Raw genomic sequence first — 27,946 nt, forward strand, 5'->3', positions numbered from 1 at the left:
ATCCTTGATATCCTTCGTCTGTGTTTATGGACTGCCCTCTTCAATTCAAACCACATTTTTTTTATAGGGTTCATGTCCGGAGACTGAGATGGCCATTGCAAAATCTTGATTTTGTGGTAAATTATATATTTATGACTTTATTTACATGTGTGCTTGGGATTATTGTTTTTCTAGAAGATCCACTTGTGGCCAAATTTCAACCAGCTTTTTGGCTAAAAGTTCCTGGTTCTGGGTAAAGGTCATGATGCCGTTGACCTTAACAAGGGCTCCAGGACCAGTGGAAGCAAAATAGCCCCATAACATCAAATATCCACCACCATATTTTCCAATTGGTAGGGGGATCTTTTCTGCATTTCCATATTTCTTTTGATGTTAAACCGACCACTGGTGTGCATGGCCAAAGAGCTCTATTTTCATGTCATTCAACAAAAGGAAACGCTTGGCATTGGCACTTGGATTGGAGCCGGTGCTATGGTCAGCTTGAATAATATATTTTTTGCAGATGTTTTATTTTTTTTGGGGGGGGTGTGTAACAGCTTCGTACAAATCTACACATTTTGCCATGGGGCAAAGAGACATATGTGCAGTTTTATAGTAAATCTCATACTATTTTACACATTTCGCAATGAGGCTGAGAGAATGTAGCATTTGTAAAGCTAATTTCCTGCTCTTCTATACATTTTGCCACGATGCTCAGAGAAATTGTTGCAGGAAAAGCAAATTTCCTGCCATATTGCCATGTGGCAGAGAGAAGAATTAGCACTTTTATAGATAATCTCATTCTATTCTACACATGTTGTAATGAGTCTGAGAGAAAATGTTGCTCATTTCCAATTATTTATAGATATTCTTGCTATGGCATATGAGGTGTTCATGTACTATCTGAGCAATTATATTAGTTTAAAATAATATAATTTCTCAATTTTTGTAAGCATACAATAGCTCAGTATTTTAATGATGTATTCTACACAGTCTTTTTTGCTCATCTTTATGAAGGTTGTCAATGATTACCGACCCCACAGTAGTAGTTCAAGTTGTATGCATATGGATTACAGCAAGAGGGAGGCTGATTCATACCAACGCTATTTGAATTTGATAAATCTTTCTTGTCCATTACAGAACAAAATCCCCAAATGCAAACCAATGCAAACAAAATTTGCATCGCCTCTTACCAACCGATTACAGTAGTCTTATAAATGTAGATGGCAAGACATGCCTCAACATTCTGGTTTTAATGATCTTATAAATGTAGATGGCAAGATATGCCTCAACATTCTGGTTTTAATGATCTTATAAATGTAGATGGCAAGACATGCCTCAACATTCTGGTTTTAATGATCTTATAAATGTAGATGGCAAGACATGCCTCAACATTCTGGTTTTAATGATCTTATAAATGTAGATGGCAAGATATGCCTCAACATTCTGGTTTTAATGATCTTATAAATGTAGATGGCAAGATATGCCTCAACATTCTGGTTTTAATGATCTTATAAATGTAGATGGCAAGACATGCCTCAACATTCTGGTTTTAATGATCTTATAAATGTAGATGGCAAGACATGCCTCAACATTCTGGTTTTAATGATCTTATAAATGTAGATGGCAAGATATGCCTCAACATTCTGGTTTTAATGATCTTTTTGAGCAAAGTATAGAATGATGTTGATAGAAACCAATGAGGGCTGATGATGAGGCTATTGACGAATGTAAAATGCAAGTGTTATTCATTTAGGGATTGAACACTGTTTTCTCGTTACTTCAGTATGTCATACTGTAGCAGAGAAAAACTTGTTATAAGGATGACGAATCACCACTGGGCGCAAATAAATCTCCCCCTTCTCTAAAACTCTCTTGCTCCCTCTCACCCCTCTTCTCGCCCATTTCACCCTCCCTCGTTCTCTGTTCGCTCTATGTTAATCTACCGCTTTGTTTTGATGAATCTCTCTTTCATTACAAATCCCGGCCACCTCTTCCCGCCCGCTCTGTATAACGTTACACGAGGAACCATATGTCTACATTTCCTGTTTACAGTAAACATGAAATATTGATATCAGATCGGCTCAAACAGACAGTGATTTCCTCTAATGGGCCATTTAAAAAATAACCAAAGCACTGACGGAGAAGGGAGAGGGGAGAGAGAGGAAAAGCGATCCAGGGATTTTTCACTCAGTACTCGCTACCCAGCACCTCGACCGTTGTTTCCCCTCCACTATCCGCCAAGCGCAATTCCAGGGAAGGTGTGTGTCATAATCAAATACTGTGATTAATGGCAGACTTGGAATTTAGCGCCCAGATCTGACCATTTTGGAAAATTACATTCTGACAGAAAGCAAAAGGAGGACATTATTGCTATGCGGGAGGCAGAATGCTCTTTAAACTATTTCATTTACCTCCCATAAATCAAGCCTACTCCCGCCTTTTTCTTTGGATGCGGAGAAGAGAGGAGAGAGGAGAGGGTGGTAAGGGAGGGGGGGGGGGGGGGGGGGGGGGGGGTTGACATTGGGTAGATTTCTATTAAACACTAGCCAGCCTGTAATGAATCTGAATTGACACATGTTGAGAGAATTAATACAGATAACAAAGCTTGAGGGAAATGTTTTCCTCTTGCTCAGCCTCTCAGAGGATATATAAATTACTGAGGCAGCTTGTTCGAAATTGTAAATGTTTTAGTTTTTGTACAGTTGTTATACCAATTGACAAGTCTGAACATTCAGACTCAGTAAAAAATTAAAAAAATAAAAATTGGTCTTTTGACCAATACGATCAGCTTGGTAAAAGATCTGATGTGAAAATATCTTCTGTCAGTGGTCAAAAGACCAATTAGTGGATTAAAAGATCAAAGTTATGCCTGCCTGTGTAAACTCAGCCATACTGGAAGACATGATGATATAAGCCTATAGTATGAAGTAACGGACATGCTATGCATACTAAGTAGTGAGTAAGTATGTATACTGATACATATGGTAGGTTTCAATTACACCTGGCTGCCTGGCACATCAAACTGAAAACATTCCCTCTATGTATATGTTGAACAGCTTTGTGATGGCATGGCAAAGCTGCAGTCGCTGGCTGCAGAAGCTACTGGTATATCGAGTGACTCGGTCGCTATAGGGACAGCCCGGCGTTCCCTGTGTTTGGAGCAATGGAGGTAATTAAGAGGAAGTCTGTCCTAAGCGACTCCAGAGGAGTCGTTCCCAGCGCCGCTAATTAACTCTCAGCGTAAATATTTAATGTAGAACAGCTTTCATAAAGCATGCAGAAAGGAAAACAACAACAGTGCTTCTACCTGACCGGAAGCCCACTGCTAGCTATGTGTTCCCTGCTTTCGCCAAAACGGTCTCAATCCCACTTCCTTTAACATCAACCAATTCCAAGAACTGTGTCCTCGGTCAAGTCACGAGAGAGATAAGGAGAGGGAGTCTCTGTCACATACTGTAGAGCATAACTCCATAGAGCAGAAGAACCTGTCATAGCTCGGGGGCCATTTTGTTTAATTTTAGCAGCACTCTGATTAACTCATATTTGACTTAGCATGGCTCTACTTTTTATAGGAGCAGTGGATGTGGTGAAGGCCCTAGGGGTGTTAGACTGTCATTTGGCTCGCTGCTGACAGTGAAAGACTGGCAGAGAGCCTACAGGGATGCTGCTATTGCATGGTGTAGGTTAACCTAACATTAGATCAGAATTTATAGGGGGGGTATTAATGGTTGAATTTGCAATTGCAAAACTGTGGTCAGCATTTGAATGCACCCCAAATAGCATCCACATGTTATGACTAGATCCGTTAGTGGTATTTTAATGTTCTATAAGGCTTAGAGTCTACTTACTATTTTTATTTTTTTAACTAGGCAAGTCAGTTAAGAACAAATTCTTATTTTCAATGACGGCCTAGGAACAGTGGGTTAACTGCCTGTTCAGGGGCAGAACGACAGATTTGTACCTTGTCAGCTCGGGGATTTGAACTTGCAACCTTCCGGTTACTAGTCCAACGCTCTAACCACTAGGCTACGCTGCCGCCCCACGTTCTATGTGCATCTCTTGCAGTTAGCTATCTTTATTCTTTTGCCAAGCCTCTGTTAAATGTACCTTTCATTTAATGTGTCTCTGTGTAAGGTATTTTCTTGTTGTAGATAGTACCGTATAATTTTTTTTTACCAGGCTTAGAATCTGTTTGCTATGCACATCCCTTGTAGCTAGCTAGCTCTCTGTGTTCTTTAGCTCGTAGAACGTGAGAACGTGTTCTCGGGACCAGTCAAGGTTGTGCAACAGTATATTCCAGCCTTAGGACCTTGTTGTACATGTGTAAGCTTGGTCAAGTTGGACAGCAAATTTGGTCTTTTTCTCAAACTTGACAAATTTGTATGGATTTCTGTACTCTCTACACGCAAATGTTATATTGCAGTTACCCTGCTGCCAATATGTAACATAAATCCACCCCGCCTCTCCTTCCCATCTACCTCTCCCCCATCTCTCCTTCCCATCTACCTTTCTCCCCCATCTCTCCTTCCCATCTACCTCTCCCCCATCTCTCCTTCCCATCTACCTTTCTCCCCCCTCTCTCCTTCCCATTTACCTCTCCCCCTCTCTCCTTCCCATCTACCTTTCTCCCCCCTCTCTCCTTCCCATCTACCTCTCCCCCCTCTCTCCTTCCCATCTACCTCTCCCCCATCTCTCCTTCCCATCTACCTTTCTCCCCCCTCTCTCCTTCCCATCTACCTCTCCCCCATCTCTCCTTCCCATCTACCTTTCTCCCCCCTCTCTCCTTCCCATCTACCTTTCCCCCATCTCTCCTTCCCATCTACCTTTCTCCCCCCTCTCTCCTTCCCATCTACCTCTCCCCCATCTCTCCTTCCCATCTACCTCTCCCCCATCTCACCTTCCCATCTAAATTTCTCCCCATCTCTCCGTCCCATCTACCTTTCTCCCCATCTCTCCTTCCCATCTACCTTTCTCCCCCATCTCTCCTTCCCATCTACCTTTCTCCCCCATCTCTCCTTCCCATCTACCTTTCTCCCCCCTCTCTCCTTCCCATCTACCTCTCCCCCTCTCTCCTTCCCATCTACCTTTCTCCCCCCTCTCTCCTTCCCATCTACCACTCCCCCATCTCTCCTTCCCATCTACCTCTCCCCATCTCTCCTTCCCATCTACCTTTCCCCCATCTCTCCTTCCCATCTACCTTTCTCCCCCCTCTCTCCTTCCCATCTACCTCTCCCCCTCTCTCCTTCCCATCTACCTTTCTCCCCCATCTCTCCTTCCCATCTACTTTTCTCCCCATCTCTCCTTCCCATCTACCTCTCCCCCATCTCTCCTTCCCATCTAAATTTCTCCCCCATCTCTCCTTCCATCTACCTTTCTCCCCCCTCTCTCCTTCCCATCTACCTTTCTCCCCCATCTCTCCTTCCCATCTACCTTTCTCCCCCCTCTCTCCTTCCCATCTACCTTTCTCCCCCATCTCTCCTTCCCATCTACCTGTCCCCCATCTCTCCTTCCATCTAAATTTCTCCCCCATCTCTCCTTCCATCTACCTTTCTCCCCCCTCTCTCCTTCCCATCTACCTTTCGCCCCCATCTCTCCTTCCCATCTACCTCTCCCGACTCTCTCCTTCCCATCTACCTTTCCCCCCCCCTCTCCTTCCCATCTACCTCTCCCCTCTCTCTCCTTCCCATCTACCTCTCCCCCATCTCTCCTTCCCATCTACCTTTCTCCCCCATCTCTCCTTCCCATCTACCTCTCCCCCATCTTTCCTTCCCATCTACCTCTCCCCCCTCTCTCCTTCCCATCTACCTCTCCCCCCTCTCTCCTTCCCATCTACCTTTCTCCCCCATCTCTCCTTCCCATCTACCTTTCTCCCCCATCTCTCCTTCCCATCTACCTCTCCCCCCTCTCTCCTTCCCATCTACCTTTCTCCCCCATCTCTCCTTCCCATCTACCTCTCCCCCATCTCACCTTCCCATCTAAATTTCTCCCCCATCTCTCCTTCCCATCTACCTTTCTCCCCCATCTCTCCTTCCCATCTACCTTTCTCCCCCCTCTCTCCTTCCCATCTACCTCTCCCCCATCTCTCCTTCCCATCTACCTTTCTCCCCCATCTCTCCTTCCCATCTACCTTTCTCCCCCCTCTCTCCTTCCCATCCACCTCTCCCCCATCTCTCCTTCCCATCTACCTTTCTCCCCCATCTCTCCTACCCATCTACCTTTCTCCCCCCTCTCTCCTTCCCATCTACCTTTCTCCCCCATCTCTCCTTCCCATCTACCTCTCCCCCATCTCTCCTTCCCATCTACCTCTCCCCCATCTGTCGTTCCCATCAACCTTTCTCCCCCCTCTCTCCTTCCCATCTACCTTTCTCCCCCATCTCTCCTTCCCATCTACCTTTCTCCCCCCTCTCTCCTTCCCATCTACTTCTCCCCCCTCTCTCCTTCCCATCTACCTCTCCCCCATCTCTCCTTCCCATCTAAATTTCTCCCCCATCTCTCCTTCCCATCTACCTTTCTCCCCCATCTCTCCTTCCCATCTACCTTTCTCCCCCATCTCTCCTTCCCATCTACCTTTCTCCCCATCTCTCCTTCCCATCTACCTTTCTCCCCCCTCTCTCCTTCCCATCTACCTCTCCCCCATCTCTCCTTCCCATCTACCTTTCTCCCCCATCTCTCCTTCCCATCTACCTCTCCCCCTCTCTCCTTCCCATCTACCTTTCTCCCCCATCTGTCCTTCCCATCTACCTTTCTCCCCCATCTTTCCTTCCCATCTACCTTTCTCCCATCTCTCCTTCCCATCTACCTTTCTCCCCCCTCTCTCCTTCCCATCTACCTCTCCCCCATCTCTCCTTCCCATCTACCTTTCTCCCCCATCTCTCCTTCCCATCTACTTTTCTCCCCCATCTCTCCTTCCCATCTACTTTTCTCCCCCATCTCACCTTCCCATCTACCTTCCTCCCCCCTCTCTCCTTCCCATCTACCTTTCTCCCCCATCTCTCCTTCCCATCTACCTCTCCCCCTCTCTCCTTCCCATCTACCTTTCTCCCCCCTCTCTCCTTCCCATCTACCTTTCCCCCCCATCTCTCCTTCCCATCTACCTCTCCCCCTCTCTCCTTCCCATCTACCTTTCTCCCCCCTCTCTCCTTCCCATCTACCTTTCTCCCCCATCTCTCCTTCCCATCTACCTCTCCCCCTCTCTCCTTCCCATCTACCTTTCTCCCCCATCTGTCCTTCCCATCTACCTTTCTCCCCCATCTTTCCTTCCCATCTACCTTTCTCCCATCTCTCCTTCCCATCTACCTTTCTCCCCCCTCTCTCCTTCCCATCTACCTCTCCCCATCTCTCCTTCCCATCTACCTTTCTCCCCCATCTCTCCTTCCCATCTACTTTTCTCCCCCATCTCTCCTTCCCATCTACTTTTCTCCCCCATCTCACCTTCCCATCTACCTTCCTCCCCCCTCTCTCCTTCCCATCTACCTTTCTCCCCCATCTCTCCTTCCCATCTACCTCTCCCCCTCTCTCCTTCCCATCTACCTTTCTCCCCCCTCTCTCCTTCCCATCTACCTTTCTCCCCCCTCTCTCCTTCCCATCTACCTCTCCCCCTCTCTCCTTCCCATCTACCTTTCTCCCCCCTCTCTCCTTCCCATCTACCTCTCCCCCCTCTCTCCTTCCCATCTACCTTTCTCCCCCATCTCTCCTTCCCATCTACCTTTCTCCCCCCTCTCTCCTTCCCATCTACCTCTCCCCCCTCTCTCCTTCCCATCTACCTTTCTCCCCCATCTCTCCTTCCCATCTACCTTTCTCCCCCATCTCTCCTTCCCATCTACCTTTCTCCCCCATCTCTCCTTCCCATCTACTTTTCTCCCCCATCTCTCCTTCCCATCTACCTTTCCCCCCTCTCTCCTTCCCATCTACCTCTCCCCCATCTCTCCTTCCCATCTACCTCTCCCCCATCTCTCCTTCCCATCTACCTTTCTCCCCCTCTCTCCTTCCCATCTACCTTTCTCCCCATCTCTCCTTCCCATCTACTTTTCTCCCCCATCTCTCCTTCCCATCTACCTTTCTCCCCCCTCTCTCCTTCCCATCTACCTCTCCCCCATCTCTCCTTCCCATCTAAATTTCTCCCCCCATCTCTCCTTCCCATCTACCTCTCCCCCATCTCTCCTTCCCATCTAAATTTCTCCCCCATCTCTCCTTCTGTCTTTGCTGATGCTGTACTCTCACTCGTTACCCGCTGGTGTGATGTGTCTCATGTGCTCATTTGCAGTCAGGCCACAGAGGTCAGCCCTCACCTTCACACTGTAGTAGCAGTGCCTTCTCCTCTGCCTATCTATCCCTCCCTCCCTCCCTCCCTCCCTTTCTCCATGTTTGTGATCGAGTGCTTTGACAAGGATTGGAGTAGAGAAACACACCTACCACAGAGTAAACCTGGAATGAACAGCTGAAGCAACATGGGAAAACATGCACAGTGCATGTCTTTGATACATGTATTCATGAACTCTATATATACAGCACAGCGTACAGTGCAGACAGCTGTACATATACACAGCTGGTACCAATAGTAGAACAACCATTTGTCGGAATGTGCAATGCATTAACTAAACAATTTAGTGTCTAGGGTGTTTTCCCTAACCATTTGTATTAGACAATGGACCACAGTTTACATTCAAGAAGACACAGAGACATCAAAACCACAATTAGTGTCGTCAATGTAAACAATATAGCTAGTTGCCACCGTTCACCGTCCACTAGCCATTCCAAATCAATTTGGCTCACTCTGTCATTCCTGTTTGTGCCGCATGCGATGATGGTAGCCTACAGTGGCCTGCTAGCTGTCGGGAAGAAAGCGCAGCGGAAGCGTGTGTACCTGTGTTGAACCCATCCTTCTGTTCGGAGGGAGAAATGTGTTGTGTGTCTGGGGCTATTTGAAAGGATTACCATCTCATTATAGTGTTTGAGTCAGCAAGACGGCTCCGTGATGCCGGCAAAGCAAAACAATACAGTCTTATCCCCCAGGAACATACCTAATATCCTATATTTAGGGAAGGTATTAAGTCTCATTACCCAAAAGACTAACAGTTTATCCGGATCTTTCCTTTGTGACGTTGAGTATTTGTGGGCGCTGTCTTCCTCACATCAGAGTAGCTTATGGCAACTTAAACTGCCTTTTACTTGAAAGACGAAGCGGAGCTAATGTTGAATCAAGCGTTCGTTGAAATTGTCATTTCAGTTTTTAAACCTCTTCAAACTGGACCAAAAACACGTTCAAAGCAGCGGAAATAATGTGAGGTGTATTTTTTATCAGGACCATATTGTTTAACACGGTAAAAAGCTATCAGATAAGATTTAATAAGGATAAGAAAACTCCATGTTGATATTTACCATTTTATTTGAAGGAAAATAACTATTGTTTGTAATCCCCTCTTGGGCAATCTGAAGTTCAAACAATAACAAAGAAAAAACCCACATCTGTTTTTGGTAAACAGCTGAGGGACGTGTCTGGAGAAATGTAACCACTCTCAAATTCATAGACAGAGCTATGGATGTAAGTACTCACCATCGATGAGATCAACATCATAGTTTTCCTCATGTTCTGTCAAACAAGCATATATTTTGGGTTCTGATGGGGTACAACAGTTGAACTAAGCTCATGAGGATTTTAGAAAGTATATTCTTTAAGAATCAATGTGCGCATATGTAAACTCAGCAAAAAAAGAAACGTCCTCACTGTCAACTACGTTTATTTTTAGCAAACTTAACATGTGTAAATATTTGTATGAACATAATAAGATTCAAAAACTGAGACATAAATTGAACAATTTCCACAGACATGTGACTAATAGAAATGTAATAATGTGTCCCTGAATAAAGGGGGGGTCAAAATCAAAGGTAACAGTCAGTATCTGTTACTTTTGTGTGGCCACCAGCTGCATTAAGTACTGCAGTGCATCTCCTCCTCGTGGAATGCACCAGATTTTCCAGTTCTTGCTGTGAGATGTTACCCCACTCTTCCACCAAGGCACCTGCAAGTTCCCGGATATTTCTGGGGGGAATGGCCCTAGCCCTCACCCTCCGATCCAACAGGTCCCAGACGTGCTCAACGGGATTGAGATCCAGGCTCTTCACTGGCCATGGCAGAACACTGACATTCCTGTCTTGCAGGAAATCACGCACAGAACGAGCAGTATGGCTGGTGGCATTGTCATGCTGGAGGGTCATGTCAGGATGAGCCTGGAGGAAGGGTACCACATGAGGGAGGAGGAGGATGTCTTCCCTGTAACGCACAGCATTGAGATTGCCTGGAATGACAACAAGCTCGGTCCAATGATACTGTGACACACCGCCCCAGACCATGACGGACCCTACAAATCGATCCTGCTCCAGAGTACAGGCCTTGGTGTAACGCTCATTCCTTCAACGATAAACATGAATCCGACCATCACCCCTGGTTAGACAAAACCGCGACTCGTCAGTGAAGAGCACTTATTGCCAGTCCTGTGTGGTCCAGCGACGGTGGGTTTGTGCCCATAGGCGACGTTGTTGCCTGTGATGTCTGGTGAGGACCTGCCTTACAACAGGCCTACAAGCCCTCAGTCCAGCCTCTCTCAGCCTATTGCAGACAGTCTGAGCACTGATGGAGGGATTGTGCGTTCCTGGTGTAACTCGGGCAGTTGTTGTTGCCATCCTGTACCTGTCCCGCAGGTGTGATGTTCGGATGTACCGATCCTGTGCAGGCGTTGTTACACGTGGTCTGCCACGTAATTGCAATGTATTGCCCTGGCCACATCTACAGTCCTCATGCCTTCTTGCCTCATGCCTAAGGCACGTTCACGCAGATGAGCAGGGACCATGGGCATCTTTCTTTTGGTGTTTTTAGTGTCCTAAGTTTCATAACTGTGACCTTAATTGCCTACCGTCTGTAAAGCTGTTAGTGTCTTAATGACCGTTCCACAGGTGCATGTTCATGAATTGTTTATGGTTCATTGAACAAGCATGGGAAACGGTGTTTAAACCCTTTACAATTAAGATCTGTGAAGTTATTTGGATTTTTACTAATTGTCTTTGAAAGACAGGGTCCTGAAAAAGGGATGTTTCTTTATTTGCTGAGTTTATAATTCATTTAAAAGTTGAAAGAATGTATGTAGTATTCGCAGATTGGCTCTTTAAGCTAATGCACCCAGAGGTGCAGTGTTTTGTAACAGCAGGCTTGCTACATGACACCGCTTACAGCCTACTGGAAGCTCCTAATTAATTAGGATCATTATTTTGTTTATTTCTACCAGGCTCCATTTCCCATTTGCTCCTACAGTCTGCACCGTGTCTCTTCCTACTAAATTTTCTGTCACTCAGTACAGCTCTCTCATGCTCGCTCTGTCTGTCTCTCTCTCTCTCTTTCTATAATATCAACTCAATTCTTCTTCTTTATCTTTTACCGCTCATCTCGCACTGTCTTGCACTCCTCAGTCTCTTGCCTTGTCAGCCTGTCCTACTCAACTCTTTCCATTTAAATTACATTTGTCATTGGCAGGAAAGATAAACATTTAGCAGGGGTAACAAATCAGACAGTTGACAAAATAACTGACTGTCCAGAGTACAGAGAAAGTTATGGGATGTGAAGGAACTATATTCGATTTGTTTTACCCCATGGCGACTTCCTGTGTTCAGTTATACCGGCCCTCCCTAAATCTCACTACTGTAGCTTTAATCTACTTTGAAGATTTTGACTCATTTTGTCATGCCTCCTCAGCCAATTACATTATTTTCTATACCTGAAGCTCTCTCTCTCTCTTTCCATTTTTTATCTCTCCATCTCTCTCTCTCTCTCTCTCTATCGCTCTCTCATTGCTTCCCCTATTTAGTCACTTTGTGCTCTAGAAGTTTTCCTTGAGTGACTAATTCTGGTAGCCATGTGAGTTTCGATGTGAGTGTGAACTATGTGAATGTGTGCTGCCTCCTTACCTCTGAAATACATGAATAATCTCAATTGCGTACTCTCTCCTCACCTCCTTAAAATCCATTGGAGGAGAAGGTCAGAGGGGAGGGACCTCTGGCTTTCTCATCCAATGGGTTTTAAGACTAAGGCGAGGAGAGAGGACGCAAGGAGTATGCAATTGAGATTCTCCCCTAGTCAGGTGGGTATTATGTAATTTAGCTGTTTATTATGTCATGTAGTTGTATATTATGTGTGTTTTAATGAGTCATCCCGTCCAGCAGGTGGTGGACCAGGCAGCCAGAAGACCATTCTCCATGAGGAGCAGTGGAAGATGCCGGCTCTGCCAGCGCTGCTGCTGTCGATTTACTTCCTCTTCCTGTTGCTGACCATGGCCCCGCTCTCTCTCACCCAGGCTCCCGCCCTCTCCTCCGTCAGAATGGGTGGGTTTCCACTAGTTACCACAACCACAGAGTCAAAATTGTCTATATCGTAAAAATGTAAGAAAACTAAGGTTATGGTTAGGCATACGGTTAGCAGTGTGGTTAGGGTTAGGTTTAAAATCACATTTTAAGAAGATAAATTGTTAAAAATAAGCACGGTTTATTACTTTGTGGCTGTGGTAACTAGTGACGGCCGAATGGGTGAGATGGGGATCCCACTGTTATGGCTGACAAGAACAAATACTCCTCATTGTCTTTACCCACTTTAAAAAAAAATCATATGTCTTGCCGGTTTGATGAATGGGGTTTTAGTTCACCATATGTACCATGAGAGTACACAAAACAATACAGCACAGTAACCTGCAGTACAGTACATTTTACAGTACAATAGTCTCTAAATGTCTCCATGGATACTGTAGGCTAATTGAAGATCAGGAAGATAAGGCTTGGATCAGAGAATGCATCATTCCTCTGTAATTGTAATGTAAACAAGAGTCGTTACCATAAAGATGACGCGATAATTGGCTCTGTCAATGGGTTCCTCAACTAATTGGTTAAACCATTTGCATATGTACATTTTGCTGACTTCACCGATGTGATCATCCTAAATGTCAGGTGACAGGTCGTCCAATTTTCTCCCTGAATAATCTTTCCTTGAAAATGTCTCTAGTCTGTGTGATTCTCTGTGACGCACCCCCGGTGTCCATTTCACAGATGGGTTGAATGTTAGTCAAAAGGCCAGCCTTATTGGAACATAGATCAGATAGACTTGTTTTGAAAGGAAGGACAAAACACAACAGTGGATTTGAATCCATCCGTCCCCGGGTCTGTTTTCTCATGCTCCTTTATCTTCTCGTCTGTCCTTCTATCGTTCTATTTATCCCCCAGCGGCTATTTTGGACGACCAGTCGGTGTGTGGTCGAGGGGAGAGGCTGGCGCTGGCTCTGGCCAGGGAGAATATCAACAGTGTGTTTGAGGGCCCGTCCAGAGCCAGGGTGGAGGTGGACATCTTCGAGCTGCAGAAGGACTCCCAGTACGAGACCACCGATACCAGTAAGTAGGATCAGTACGAACCAGTATTGTCAAATAGAGCTGGATAGACATTTTATTCACACAAATGTGACCGACGGGTTTCAAACCCAGGTCGAGTAATGTGTACCGCAAGAATGTGTTAGCCCGCTAAGCTAATGTGAATGCTACAAATGCTACAAATCCCGCTGGGCACACACTGGTTGAATCAACGTGGTTTCCAAGTCATGTCAACGAAATTGCGTTGAACCAACGTGGAATAGAAGTTGAATAGACTTCTGTGCCCAATGGGATATTCCTGGATAGACGCTCATACAAATTTGATGGACTGGGTTTGAAACCCAGGTCTTCTGAGTGACACAAGACTGTGTCAGCCCTCTGAGCTAAAGACTAGGCATTATCTCAGAGGAACTAACACACTCATCAAACGAGTTACACCCACATACACCTACACAGTGCAGTGTACCACTGACAGAAGTTATTGTCTCGGAAAAGGACGACTCGATCGAGCTAAGTGTGTATGCGAGATCATAAATTTTTCAGAAGGGATAGCTTTTTGTACTCTCACCATCACAAAGGGAGGCAATATGCTTTTACTGCAGTGGGCTAAATCAGGGTCACAGAGTGTTTCTTGGTAGTCTTAATTAAACAAATCTACATTGAAACAAAAGTATACACTTCACATACGTTGTTAAGGGCTTACGAAGACACCTGTACCATGTCAGATATACAGTTGAAATGTATTCCATTTTGCGTTTGCATCCCAATATTGCACTTTATATACATCACAGAAGACTGAAATATAACAAAACTGTTTGACATAGAAACACTGGATTTTTTTTTTTTTTTTTTACAATGTTTATTAATTATGAAAAAGATTAACATTCCACCCATGAGGCCACAAGCTCATTTGACTGCAGGAAAGGGGCTATGGCAGTCGGTCTTAACAGTTGCTCTTTAAGTAGTGAGTGATCTGCAAGCATGAACGTGCATACACACACACACACATTGCTTATCTGTCTCGGATCTAGAAGAGCCGCACAGGTTTTTCTGGACAGAATTAGAACACTAATCTCCACTAGACAGAGCGTGGACTCAGATTGCTGTTATGGCTTCAATTAATCAAAAGTGTCTGGCATTGACTCTTAATTTGATATATCATCCAAGAACAGGACACAGACAGAACTGGACCTCATCCAAGACGTTGACTCTTCCATCTTGCTGGAAAATTCTCCCTCTTTACTAATTCCCCCATCTCTCTCTCCCTCCTTCCTGTCTGTCTCTCTCTCTTGTTTACCCTTTTCTTTCTCTCACCATATATATCCCACACCATCTCGCTCTCTCTTTCTCTCGCTCCTACTCTCTCCTTCTCTCTCTCTCTCTCCTGTCTCTCTTTCCTCTCTATCTCCCCCCTCTCTCTCCAGTGTGTCAGATATTGCCGAAGGGGGTGGTCTCTGTGATTGGCCCCGCGTCCAGTCCCGCCTCAGGCTCAACTGTCAGTCACATCTGTGGGGAGAAGGAGGTGAGCTAGCTATGACCTCTAAACCACCTTCACACTGCTACTCCTACTGTATCCCCATACTCCCATAAACCACTACTCCACTACTTGTCTGCTTACTGGATGATTACCGATCATTGAAAGGACTGGATAGGTTTCGGTCATTTTGTTTATAACAATCCTGCTGGGGTCACCAATATGAAAATGTATGCATTGCTTTGGATAAAAGCCTCTGCTGAATGGCATATATTCTAAGTCCTTTCAGGTCAGTGCATGTGAGGGAGAGGAGACGTGGAAACAGTTCATGTTGGAACACAGCCATCGTCGCTCGAGGAAATGTCCTCTCTGATCTCTCTCCCTCGGTCATAATTCAGTGAACTCTGTAATGAGTTAACTGTGGTTCATTCAGTTTGAACCTGCATGGTCACACTTCGGTCATGCAGAGAATTGACCTGGTTAATACTCCTTCTTTCACTAGCTACGATAATGAACCACAATCGCATTCCATGGTTAGATTACGATCTCTATACATCTCTTCGTCGTCTGAATCTGCAACAGGACTGATTATAATAATATAATACGGATGCTGTCAATCATCCGCCATTGTAAATCTCTGTAGGCATTTTCACATTAGACTTTATTTCAGTACGGGGTGAACAGTATTTCATCCCAGGGGTGAAGCATTTCAGACCTAGCCCTTAGCCAGGTTGAGTCAAACAGGGTTTAAAATCTCACCCTAGGGAGAAAATGCAAATGTGAAAAACTTCAACTGTTTGCCTTGGAGTATAAACCAGTATAAAAACACATTTTGTTTTGTTGCCCTTCAATTGGGTTGAAAATGTAAATGTGATGGACAGAGCATGATAATACTGTCCCGGGTAAAAGCTTGAATGCTTAAAGGCCCAATGTAGCTGTTTTTATTTGAATATCAAATCGTTTCTGGGTAACAATTAACTACCTTACTGTAATAGTTTTCCATTAAAATAGTCAAAAAGAACCAAAAATTGATTTTTAACAAAAAACATTTTCTCAAGCAAGAATTGCTAGGACTGTCTGGGAGTGGTCTGAATGGGGAGGGGAAGGGTTATGTAATAGGAAAAGTAGCTGTTATTGTCAGAGGTTTGAAACTCTCTTTGCTATATGAATGTATACTGTCACCAGGCAAGCCTATACTCCACCCATGCAAAACCTGCTGATTAGAAGGTCCTGTGTAGATTGTATTTTCAACCAGCAACTATCAGGAAATAACACTGATCAAATGTTTTCACACTTTTACGGTGTTAGTTTCATCAGCTGGTGTACAAAATTATACAAAACACAGGAAAAACATAATTTTGACTGCACTGGGCCTTTAATATACCACCCGGCCTGTTATCGCCCTTCCTTTACTCTTTTGCTAATTATAATATATTATAATATATTATGTATGATAATAATAATCCTTTATAACACACACACATAAAAAATGATGAGCACTTCCATGACCAATTCATAATGCCTAAAAGAGCATTTGTAATGCCTTATGTTGCCTGCTGTCTCAGATTCCTCATGTGAAGATAGGCCCGGAGGAGACGCCTAAACTCCCATACCTCCGCTTCGCCTCGGTCAGCCTCTACCCCAGCAACGAGGACCTGAGTCTGGCTATAGGGGCCATCCTCCGCTCCTTCAGCTACCCCACCGCCAGCCTCATCTGCGCCAAGGCAGAGTGTGAGTGTACACCTAAGGGTGTCTGATGCTACATGCATGCTCCTATACTTCCCTACAGGTATATTTCTGTACTACAATTCTTCCCTATGTCGCTCTTAGAAAAAAGGTGCTATCTAGAACCTAAACGGGTTCTTCGGGCTGTCCCCATAGGAGAACCCTTTTTGGTTCCAAGTAGAACCCTTTCCACAGAGGATTCTACCTGGAACTAAAAAGGGTTCTACCTGGAACCAAAAAGGGTTATCCTATGGGAACAGCCGAAAGAACCCTTTTGGAACCCTTTTTTCGAAGAGTGTACATTCTCATTTATGCCAAGGCAGAGCGTGGGTGTTGAGCTCGACTGCATTCATGTCCTCCTGTATTTCCTTTACCTCCGTATTTCCATACACAAACTCTCCACGGTTACAGTTTGATCTACGCAAAGGTTGAGCGTGAGTGCAGGGTTTTCTTCAAGGTGTCTGCTCACGTAATCCTTCATTTAGCCAAGAAGGTTATAGCAGTACATAGCTACCCGTTGAGGTTTATGTACTGTGTATATGTTTTGACGCTTTAGGCTTGTCAACGTACAGCCGATGCCCCTGAAACTTCAGCAGAGTGTATCCTCGGGTCCCCCTGCACACAGAGTGCAGCCGCCGGGCCGGTCCACGCGGTGGATTAGCCCAGTTCCCCTCTAGATTGGATTATGCTTTCCACTTATGAGCTGCCTCTCCACTTGACTGCTCAGGTCTGGGGCCAAGGTCAGGTGTGATCATACACTGAATGCATCTTTCTACAGGCCGCACCGCCCTCTCTCTTTATCGACCCCACTGTTTTCCACTTGGTTGGACTGGTATGCGGTCTGTGTAATGTGCCCTCGTAAAATATATATTTTTTTCTTCTTCTCTCTTCTGTTTAAAATTGTTTTTACAGTCAGCTACATTGCCAATGTATTGGTTTCCCTGTTCACGGTTCCGTTAAATTACAGCCACCCTATGGAGAGTTTATTGTTTCAATTATCAAGGTCATGCATGTGATTTTACTAGTCCTGGATACGTTTACTCAGTGATCACGGAATGTTATAAAAACAGGCAGGAAGCAAAGGTGTACTTGTCATTCATTTAAGAAAAAAGTGAAACAACTTAAAATATTCAAAAACCCTCCTTTGTTACACACCTCACCAAAATATCAGATTTAACATAGTGGTTTACAGAGAATGTGAACGTTAACAGCATCCTCTAGGCATTTAGTTACCATCTGATTACCTGTTAAATTCTGATATATTTACCAAAGTAGTTTTAGAGTTACTACGCGGTATAATATAAAGGGGGAGGGGGACAGAGAAATAGGGCAAAATATAAGTAATCATAATGGTAGCAGTCATCAAAATGAGTTTTGAAACAGCAATACAGTGCTGTAGTTCTCTGAAATGTTTGGTTGAGGTATCACAACATTTGCGGTTCATCAACACATTCCCAGCCTCTAATTTTGACGCCCCCTGACTCCACCCTTTAGGCCTGCTGCGATTGGAGGAGCTGGTGCGACGCTTCCTGATCTCCCGGGAAACGTTGTCCGTCAGGATGCTAGACGAAAGCCTGGACCCCACCCCCTTGCTGAAGGAGATCAGAGACGACAAAGTCGCCACTATCATCATCGACGCCAATGCCTCCATCTCCTACCTCATCCTCCAGAAGGTCAGGACACTCACCGGGCTACAGTTACAAAGACAACTGACAACAGTGTGGTCATCTGTAGCTCAGGTGGTAGAGCGAGGCATAGTGGGTTTGATTCTCAGGGCCGCCCGTACGTAAAATGTATGCCATATGACTAAGTTGCTTTGGATAAAGGGCCTGCTAAATGGCATGTATTATTCTTATATATTATTATTTAAAGTCCTTAAAAAAAAAAAACTTTATTTGAAGGCTACCTCGATCTACATAAGGACGTCATAACACATGTATAACTCATATATATATATATATATATAAAACACATGTATAACTCATATATATATATAAAACACATGTATAACTCATATATATATATATATAACACATGTATAAATCATATATATATAAAACACATGTATAACTCATATATATATATATATATATATAACACATGTATAACTCATATATATATATATATAAAACACATGTATAACTGATATATATATATATAACACATGTATAACTCATATATATATATATAAAACACATGTATAACTCATATATATATATATATATTTATAACACATGTATAACTCATATATATATATATATATATATATATATATATATAAAACACATGTATAACTCATATATAACACATTTGTAAGCGTACATATCTACTTATGAATCTGTGTGAATTATTAATGTGCTATGAAATCTTTATGTAGGTTTACCTTGCCCAGCTCAACGTCATTCTCTGCAGTATAACACATAGTGCCATGTATTCTACTCTGTATTGCAGCCAGAAGGCGCATTATGTATGCATGCTTTTAAATGATGTATTATTCTGTTCTGTATTCTATTAGTGGCACTACCAGTGGCACAACTACTGTAAGCTATGTAAATGCTACAAGTAGTCTTCATGTAAGTTATGTAAATGCTACAAGTAATCTTCATGTAAGCTATGTAAATGCTACAAGTAGTCTTCATGTAAGCTATGTAAATGCTACAAGTAGTCTTCATGTAAGCTATGTAAATGCTACAAGTAGTCTTCATGTAAGCTATGTAAATGCTACAAGTAGTCTTCATGTAAGCTATGTAAATGCTACAAGTAGTCTTCATGTAAGCTATGTAAATGCTACAAGTAGTCTTCATGTAAGCTATGTAAATGCTACAAGTAGTCTTCATGTAAGCTATGTAAATGCTACAAGTAGTCTTCATGTAAGCTATGTAAATGCTACAAGTAGTCTTCATGTAAGCTATGTAAATGCACGTCAAAATAGCAGATATGCGCTGTTAGCTTTACATTATGTCTCAATAGCAGAGAGGTCACAGTTGTACATGTTATACACCGGCTGATGTGTATAAAGCGAACCAATTTGTTATCTGAATGCCATATGATCAAGTTGTTGCATCACCCACAATGCAGTACAGTTTAGCACTGTTACCAATGACCCCCTCTCTCCTTTTCCACCCCTCAGGCATCGGAGCTGGGGATGACGTCAGCATTTTACAAGTACATCCTCACCACCATGGTAAGAGCATACCAATCAAAATCCTCCTCCCCTCCCTCTCCGTACCCTACCCACTACCCTCTCTGCTCATGCCCTGGCCGCCCGGCCTATGGATGGCTATCACGGCGGATCTCATCTGAAATGCATGATGGGAGTGCGCAGTTTGTCATCATTATTTCCCTGCCCGGCGCATGCCCTTGCGCGAGGTGACTTACATAGCTAATAATATTTCCGACATCATATCCCGTCCCGTCTACAGTGCAGGACATTTTTACCGTGGTACTTACAAGGGCGTGCGCCTCACACCCCTAAGGGCAAAACGGCAGTTCCCCGAAACTTTGGAGAGGGGCCAGAAATCTCTAAATCATCACCCTTTCATTTTCATACAGTGGCTGAATGGCATGCCACTCTATTGTCTGGACCTGGCTCCCTGTCCTGCCTCGCGGTACCAAAACGCTGTCCTTGTATTGTACCACGGTCCGATATATCGTACTGATACACTGTGGCCTTACAGTATAAAGTATCACTCTGCTATTGTGAGATGCTGTGGTACACTGTTACCACTGCGGTCCAACTGCAATGATCTTTTTCAGAGCCGCATTTCAAAAATATTTCAAAAGTTTAAAAATAAGAAAAATTTACTTACTTACCCTCTTCTACCCCTATTCCACACTGTTATCTCATACGTCACTATCGAACAATCATTTCATATAATATACATCACTGGCGAGGGTGACACACATGAAATATAAACAAACTTTTTATCCACCTGTGTCGTTTAGCTAGCTCTCTCTAGAATGTGCACTCCCAAGCCCCTCCCTCTCTCTTACGTCAATCAGGACTTTCCCCTGCTGCGATTGGACGACGTGGTGGATGACCAGTCCAACATCGTGGGTTTCTCCATGTTCAACAGCAGCCATCCCTTCTACCTGGAGTTCATCAGGAGTCTCAACCTGTCGTGGAGGGAGAGCTGTGAACTCAGCCCCTACCCCGGCCCAGCGGTGAGAACAGGACACCTTGTATGTGGCTGTACTCATACACTGTTACTGTTACTCAATCTTTCTCATATACTGTACTCATATACTTTCATATACTGTAATACTCTCCCTCCTTTTTTACATTCACTGTAATGCATACCTTCTTCAAACACTGTTATATTCTCTTTCAATAGTCGTACTGTCACTTGTATACTGATTACTTACTAATACTCAGATACTTATTACTCAAATCATTTTGCTCATACACTGGCACATACTGTTACTCTTATACTCTAACTCATATACTGCTACAGTAACTTACTCATATACTGTTACAGTAACTTACTCATATACTGTTACAGTAACTTACTCATATACTGTTACAGTAACTTACTCATATACTGTTACAGTAACTTACTCATATACTGTTACAGTAACTTACTCATATACTGCTACAGTAACTTACTCATATACTGCTACAGTAACTTACTCATATACTGCTACAGTAACTTACTCATATACTGTTACAGTAACTTACTCATATACTGCTACAGTAACTTACTCATATACTGCTACAGTAACTTACTCATATACTGCTACAGTAACTTACTCATATACTGCTACAGTAACTTACTCATATACTGCTACAGTAACTTACTCATATACTGTTACAGTAACTTACTCATATACTGCTACAGTAACTTACTCATATTATAAGGGCACAAGGCGAGACCCAAATGCAGACACAGGAGGCAGATGGTTGAGCTCCGATATTTATTATAACAAAAGGGGCAGGCAAAAGTCATGTTGGGTACAGGCGAGAGTTCATAAACCAGGTCAGAGTCCAAACAGTACCAGGCGATAGGCAGGCACGAGGTCACGGGCAGGCAGAGTGGTCAGGCAGGCGGGCTCAGAGTCAGGACAGGCAAGGGTCAAAACCAAGAGGGCGAGAAAAGAGACTGGGAAAAGCAGGAGCTGAGACACAAAAACGTCGGTTGACTTGACAAACAAGACGAACTGGCACAGGGAGACAGGAAACACAGGGATAATTACACCGGGGATAATAAGCAACACCTGGAGGGGGTGGAGACAAGCACAAGTACAGGTAACTCAGATCAGGGCGTGACACATATACTACTACAGAAACTTACTCATATACTGCTACAGTAACTTACTCATATCGTGTCAGCCAAGTATTTTTCTTGTGTACTCACTACTGCTAAGTTACCCTCCTGGTGTTACCCGTACATATTTTGACGACTACCCGTATACTCTCGATACTAACTTATACTGCTCTAGCATTATATATTTTATACTATAACAGTATAATGACATCCAATTTCACATTCCCTCATACATTCTCACTCATACACTTACTCGTACGTGCAATGCCACACATTTACTCGTACATTTCTAGGTCATACACAGCAGAGGAGGCTGGTGGTAATGGCTGGAATGGGAGAAACGGAACGGTATCAAACATATGGAAACCCCGTTTGACTCCGTTCCATTAATGCCAATCCAGCCATTACGATGAGCCCGTTCTCCTATAGCCCCTCCCACCAGCCTCATACACAGACTTTATCACTATTCCTTTTGACACAATCAAACTGACAGTCGAGGTACACAGATTGCCATGCTGTCACTCACAATCTGTGTGATTCACACTCTGTCCGGTTGACTGATGCCTAACCAGATGTCATTAATGTTCAAGGGATAGTTCGGGATTTTGGCATTGAGGCCCTTTATCTACTTCCCCAGAGTCAGATGGAGGTTGCTAACTAGCGCTAGCACAATTGCTAACTAACATGCTTCCAGTCATTGCGCTAATGCTAGTTAGCATTGGTTCACAAAACTACCCCTAACAGCCTTCATACTGGACACAGAGACATAAAGATGGTATCCACGAGTTCAACTGACTCTGGGGAAGTAGATAAAGGGCTTCATTGCCAAAATCCCAATGTATCCCTTTAAGGTTTGATTGAATCACATCGCTTTGGCACAGACCACAGTGCTACCTTGTTGACTGAGAAATGTTACATCTATCTCAATGTTTCTGTCTTTCTTTCTCCATCTTTCTCTCTATCCTTATGCCTGCCTCCCTCATCTTTCTCTCTCTTTCTGCCATTGTGCCTCTCTCCGTCTCTCTTTCCTTCCCCCCCTCCCTATGTCTTTCTTACTCTCTCTCTCTGAGAACATTAGTATCAACTATTCTCTCTCTCCCACAGCTGTCGCCGGCTCTCATGTTTGATGCGGTGCATGTGGTGGTGGGGGCGGTGCGTGAGCTCAACCGGAGTCAGGAGATTGGAGTGAAGCCGCTCAGCTGCACCACTCCTCAGATCTGGCAGCATGGCACCAGCCTGATGAACTACCTGCGCATGGTACCCACACCTGCTCTCTCTTTACTCAATACTGTCCCAATACTGTCCCGATGCTGTCCCGATGCTGTCCCAACACTGTCCCGATGCTGTCCCAATACTGTCCCAACACTGTCCCGATACTGTCCCGATGCTGTCCCAATACTGTCTCAACACTGTCCCAATGCTGTCCCAACTATCCCATTGTAATGTTGTTGTAAGTTTTGTTGACTACAGAAAACTTTAGTTCACCAGTGTGGTTTTTCTTTACTGCATGTTGTCCAAACTAGCCAATTGTGCCACCTGCATATAAGCCAACTCATTGTTGTCTTGCCCAGGCAACAATGTAACATCGTCCCAATAGGTCCAGTGCTTAGTGGAAATATGCAACATAGCATGGTACATCCACCTGTTACTGAACATTGTCCCAACTAGAGTGGCTAGCTATTTATGCATTTGTCCACGTAGCCAACTCGTTCTCCTGCCAAGGCAACAATGTGATGTTGTTGAATACAGACCAGTCAGGTTCTAATAGATTCCATGCTTAGCCAAAACATGGCTACCTTTGGTCATGCACTACAGAAGTAACAAGGGTTGTGGGGCAAATCCATTTAAAATCAGTACCTTTGCGGGATGAATGGCATTTCAGCTCATAAAATAAAAGTGATTTAACTTTGCAATTCATGAAGTGACTCCGGAATCATTGAGCAATTGACTGAGTTGGTTTGGAATTGTCCCCAACTCTACCAGTAGGTTGACTAGTGAATAGCACATCTCCACCTAGCAAAACGTTAGTGCTTGAAGCACTATCTTATAACCTTCGTGTCGCCTTTGGGGCATTCGTATGTTGTCACGCATACTACTGCTCTTGTTTTGTGGTTGTTGTAGGTTGTGGTGTTGATGGTATTCTTCCGATCTTCATTGTAGTGCTCTGCTGGGCAGCACATTTTCTCTCCATCCTCCTTCATTCCACCTCCTATCGGAGTCTGCCACTTCGTATCTTCCACCATCTGTTTCTCCACTCATCTCTCTTCAGTCTCAGACAATGTTTTCTCGCTCTCCGTGCATCATTCCATCATTCGTACACTCTCTTTGGCAGTGGTTCCTCTCCTCTCCCCCCTCTTTCCCCCGCTCTGTTGTTCCTCGTTTGGGCATCTCTCATTCTACCTCTCTTTCAGGGTATAATTCATCCCGAGTCTCTCTCTCCACGCGGCACCCTCCGTCTCTCTGCTTGCCTTTTGTTTTGGCCATACATCTCTCTGTCTCTCTCGCCACTCTCAGCCATCTAATATACCGCCGCCAAGCCTAGCTATCGCCTGGTTTGTTTGTCTGGGTTGAATCTCTCCCTCTCTCTTTCGCTCTGTTTCTCTGTCCCTCCCCTCTCTTTCTGTCCAACATAATTTTTCTCTCTATTTGCCACTCTCTTTCTCTGGCTACTTGAAAGAATACATTTTGTTTTTCACTCTCTTGTTTCCCCCCTCTCTCTCTCTCTCTCTCCCTCACTCCGTCTCTGTCTCTCTCTCTGTGTCTCTTCCTCACTCCCTTTCTCTTTCTCTCTCTTTCTCTTTCTCTCTCTTTCTCTTTCTCTCTCTTTCTCTTTCTCTCAGGTGGAGTATGATGGGTTGACCGGCAGGGTGGAGTTCAACAGCAAAGGCCAGAGGACAAACTATACCCTGAGGATCCTGGAGAAGCACCATGGGGGTCATAAAGAGGTCAGGGGGTCAAGGGGTAATGGGCTCAAATGTGACTGGGTCACGGTGGGGTCGGGTTTGAATGGCTCTATTTATGAGTTGATTTGACAAGCACTGGAGTTAGATGCACCATACGTATTGACGAATGCATACACATTGATCACGGGTTTACCCCTATTGTCTATCTCTTTCTCTTCGTCCCCCCTCCCCCTCTCCCAATCCTTTTCTTTCCTTCGTCATCCCCGTGTATAGATCGGAATCTGGTACTCTAACAACACGTTGGCGATGAACTCGACGTCTCTGGACATCAACATGTCGGAGACGTTGGCTAACAAGACGCTCATCGTCACCACCATCTTGGTAAAGACATTGTGGTTTCGCAAAATTGCATTGGTAGAATGTGAAACTGTTGGTTTTCTGTTGGCCATTTCGGGTTAAAACAAGATGAAGTTTAATTTAGCAAGAAGAAAAAGAAAAAATAGTCAGTCAGAGGTACACTAATCATTTTATTGTACGGTAACTTGTAATATCTGTTCTTTACACCTGATCAAGTAAGTGCTAAGTAGATGTTAATGTCATTCGTGTCTAATAGGTCGCTTATTGCCGCTTAGTGACAAATCATTTTGCCAGTGACCTATATATGCGAGAAATTACAATATATGTAAATGAGGGTGTGTGCACACATTCCAAGTGAAGATTCAGCCCTTACTAAATGCTTCAAGACACTGTTCCTTCTTTGAATTATGATGAAGAGATATTCAGCAGCTGTTGGTAGGACGTTTACTTAAAAAATCCATATTACATATAGATTTACATTTTAGTCACTTAGCAGACGTTCTTATTCCAGAGATAGTTAGTTAGTGCATTCATCTGAGGATTGCTAGGTGAGACAAACACATCTCACAGTCATAGTGATCAAATGTTTTCCTTAATAAGTGGCTATCAACCAAGTCAGTGCTAGTAACAAAAGACAAGAGCGAGTGTATAGATATATATATATATACTTTTTTTAATCAACACGTTTCGGTAAATGCCGTTTGATTTCCTGCTATTGCAGGAGAACCCGTATGTGATGCATAAGTCCAACTACCAGGAGCTGCAGGGAAACGACCGGTACCAGGGCTTCTGTGTGGACATGTTAAGAGAGCTGTCGGACATGTTGAAGTTCTCCTTCAGGATCAAGCTGGTGGATGACGGTCTGTACGGTGCGCCTGAACCAAATGGTTCCTGGACAGGCATGGTGGGAGAGCTCATCAATAGGGTAAGCGCACACGCACGCACACACACTCTCACACACACATGCACACACTCTCACACACAAACACACACACACACACACGCGTGCGCACACACTCTCAGACACACACACTCTCACTCACTCACTCACTCACTCATTCACTCACTCACTCACTCACTCACTCACTCACTCTCTCACTCACTCTCACACACACACAAACACCATCTAGACGACTGGCTGTAATGGTGGGTCAATAGGGTGGGTCTTCAATCAGTCAAAGTAAGTCTTAAATATTCGGCATGGTAACTAACAAGAAGCCTGGATAAAATCCTTGGTCTTGGAGAGCTATAGGGATGTCTGGCTTTGGCCAGCTCTGCACTACAATACCTGATACAATTCATCTAAGTTGTGATGATTAGTTGATTTCTTTAATCAGGTTTTAGTGCAGGGATGGAACAAAAACCTGCTAAGCTCTCTAGTACCGTGGTTGGTGACCACTAAGTCTGCTAATCGTCGTGCTAACCTGTAGCTGTTAGTGGTATAGAACTTAGTGGTATAGAACTTTCCCCAAATTCCCTTTTTCCAGAAATCCTGGTAAGAGGATTCTCAGATTTCTTGCTTATTAATTGCAGGAATCTTCCAACCAGGATTTCTGTAAAACTGGGGAATTTGGGGAAAGTAACCAGAATGTTGCATCCCTTGTCACAGCTTTTACAACATACTGTTTGTATGTGTTTGTTTACATTGAGCCAACTCAAGTTTGTGACTGCGAGGGATATTTTGGCCACAACGCCACAGACCCACCCATTATTTTACCACACTTGCTGTTGCCATAACATCGTTTTGAGCTAATGTTGCCACCACTCAAAACGACAACTGCAATTACTGATGCTATCTGTGTGGCCCTATCTCGACTCCCGATAGTGTCTAATAACGTTGTTACTGATAATGGTAATGATAATGATGATGACGTCTGTGATGACCTTACCTTCCCCTTGTGTGAGTGGGGCTGGTGGGGTAGTGGAGCCATGCGTGACCCAACCAACTCCTTAAGAGGCTAATGTCTCTGTCGCACACACGCGCGCGCACACACACCACACACATGAGTGAACACACTCTTGGTGGCACACACGGAGAGACACACACTAATGGAGCCCCCCCCCCCCCCCCCCCCCCCCTCCCCCCACACACACAAGGTTATGTAAATTCCATGAAAACACACACACTCTCACTTAATTTTTAAATAAGCATCGTTATGCAATAACCACACACAAAAACTAACATTCCCTAAACACTTCATTGAATAACACACTTACCCACCCCCCTCTCTCCCGCTCTTCTCTCCTGCTACTGCCTGATGAAAGTGGGTGAAACTCGTTAATGAGTATGTCCTCATTAATCAATTAATATGTAGTTAAGGAACAGAGAGGTGTCTGGGGTCTTGTTTTTGTTGGATCAGCCATGCACTCTATGATGACTCTGTCCTCTATGGTGTTTCCTTCCCCTCTCCTTCCTCTCTACCTTGCTCTTGAAGAATCTTCCCCTCCTCCTCTTACACTACGGAGTCTACACTCACCCCTGCAGGGCTCCTATATGTCAAGACTGCTTTCAAGTTCTCCTCGATAACCCCAATTGACCCCTTTTTTCATCTGTATCTCTCCATCTCTCTGCTCTCACTTCCTCTTTCTTCGACTCCCCTCTGTCTTATATCTGTCTCTGTATTTTCTCTCTCCCTCCCTTTCGCTGTCTTTCTTTCTCATTCTTTCTCTCTCTATCTCTCTCCCCCTTCTTTCTCTCCATCTCTCTCTCCTTTCTCTCGCTCTCGCTCTCTCTCTCCGTTCGCTCTCTCTCTCTCCCTTCTCTCACTTTCTCTCTCTCCCCCTTCTCACTCTCTTTCTCTCTCTATTGCTCTCTCTCTCTCTATCTCTCCTGTCTCTCTGTC

General features: G+C 44.2%; 1 protein-coding gene across 6 annotated transcripts in view; it reads left to right on the forward strand.

Annotated features, from left to right (window-relative positions):
• The window catches only part of LOC129831261 (glutamate receptor ionotropic, kainate 5-like), a 76,198-nt gene that overhangs the window by 35,834 nt on the left and 12,418 nt on the right, over positions 1-27,946 (forward strand). For 3 of the 6 annotated variants that reach the window (XM_055894472.1, XM_055894478.1, XM_055894476.1), the window contains 11 exons: positions 12,190-12,351; positions 13,240-13,404; positions 14,805-14,902; positions 16,420-16,585; positions 18,074-18,252; positions 19,710-19,763; positions 20,582-20,743; positions 22,948-23,100; positions 24,684-24,788; positions 25,020-25,127; positions 25,825-26,028. In XM_055894472.1, coding sequence (XP_055750447.1) covers positions 12,243-12,351; positions 13,240-13,404; positions 14,805-14,902; positions 16,420-16,585; positions 18,074-18,252; positions 19,710-19,763; positions 20,582-20,743; positions 22,948-23,100; positions 24,684-24,788; positions 25,020-25,127; positions 25,825-26,028 — 1,503 coding nt within the window. In that variant the 5' untranslated portion in view covers positions 12,190-12,242. The remainder of the gene's footprint in view (positions 1-12,189; positions 12,352-13,239; positions 13,405-14,804; positions 14,903-16,419; positions 16,586-18,073; positions 18,253-19,709; positions 19,764-20,581; positions 20,744-22,947; positions 23,101-24,683; positions 24,789-25,019; positions 25,128-25,824; positions 26,029-27,946) is intronic. The other 3 variants (XM_055894473.1, XM_055894474.1, XM_055894475.1) reach the window with 1 other exon arrangement.

This window comes from Salvelinus fontinalis, chromosome 32 (genome assembly GCF_029448725.1).
Source record: "Salvelinus fontinalis isolate EN_2023a chromosome 32, ASM2944872v1, whole genome shotgun sequence".
Lineage (NCBI taxonomy): Eukaryota > Metazoa > Chordata > Actinopteri > Salmoniformes > Salmonidae > Salvelinus > Salvelinus fontinalis.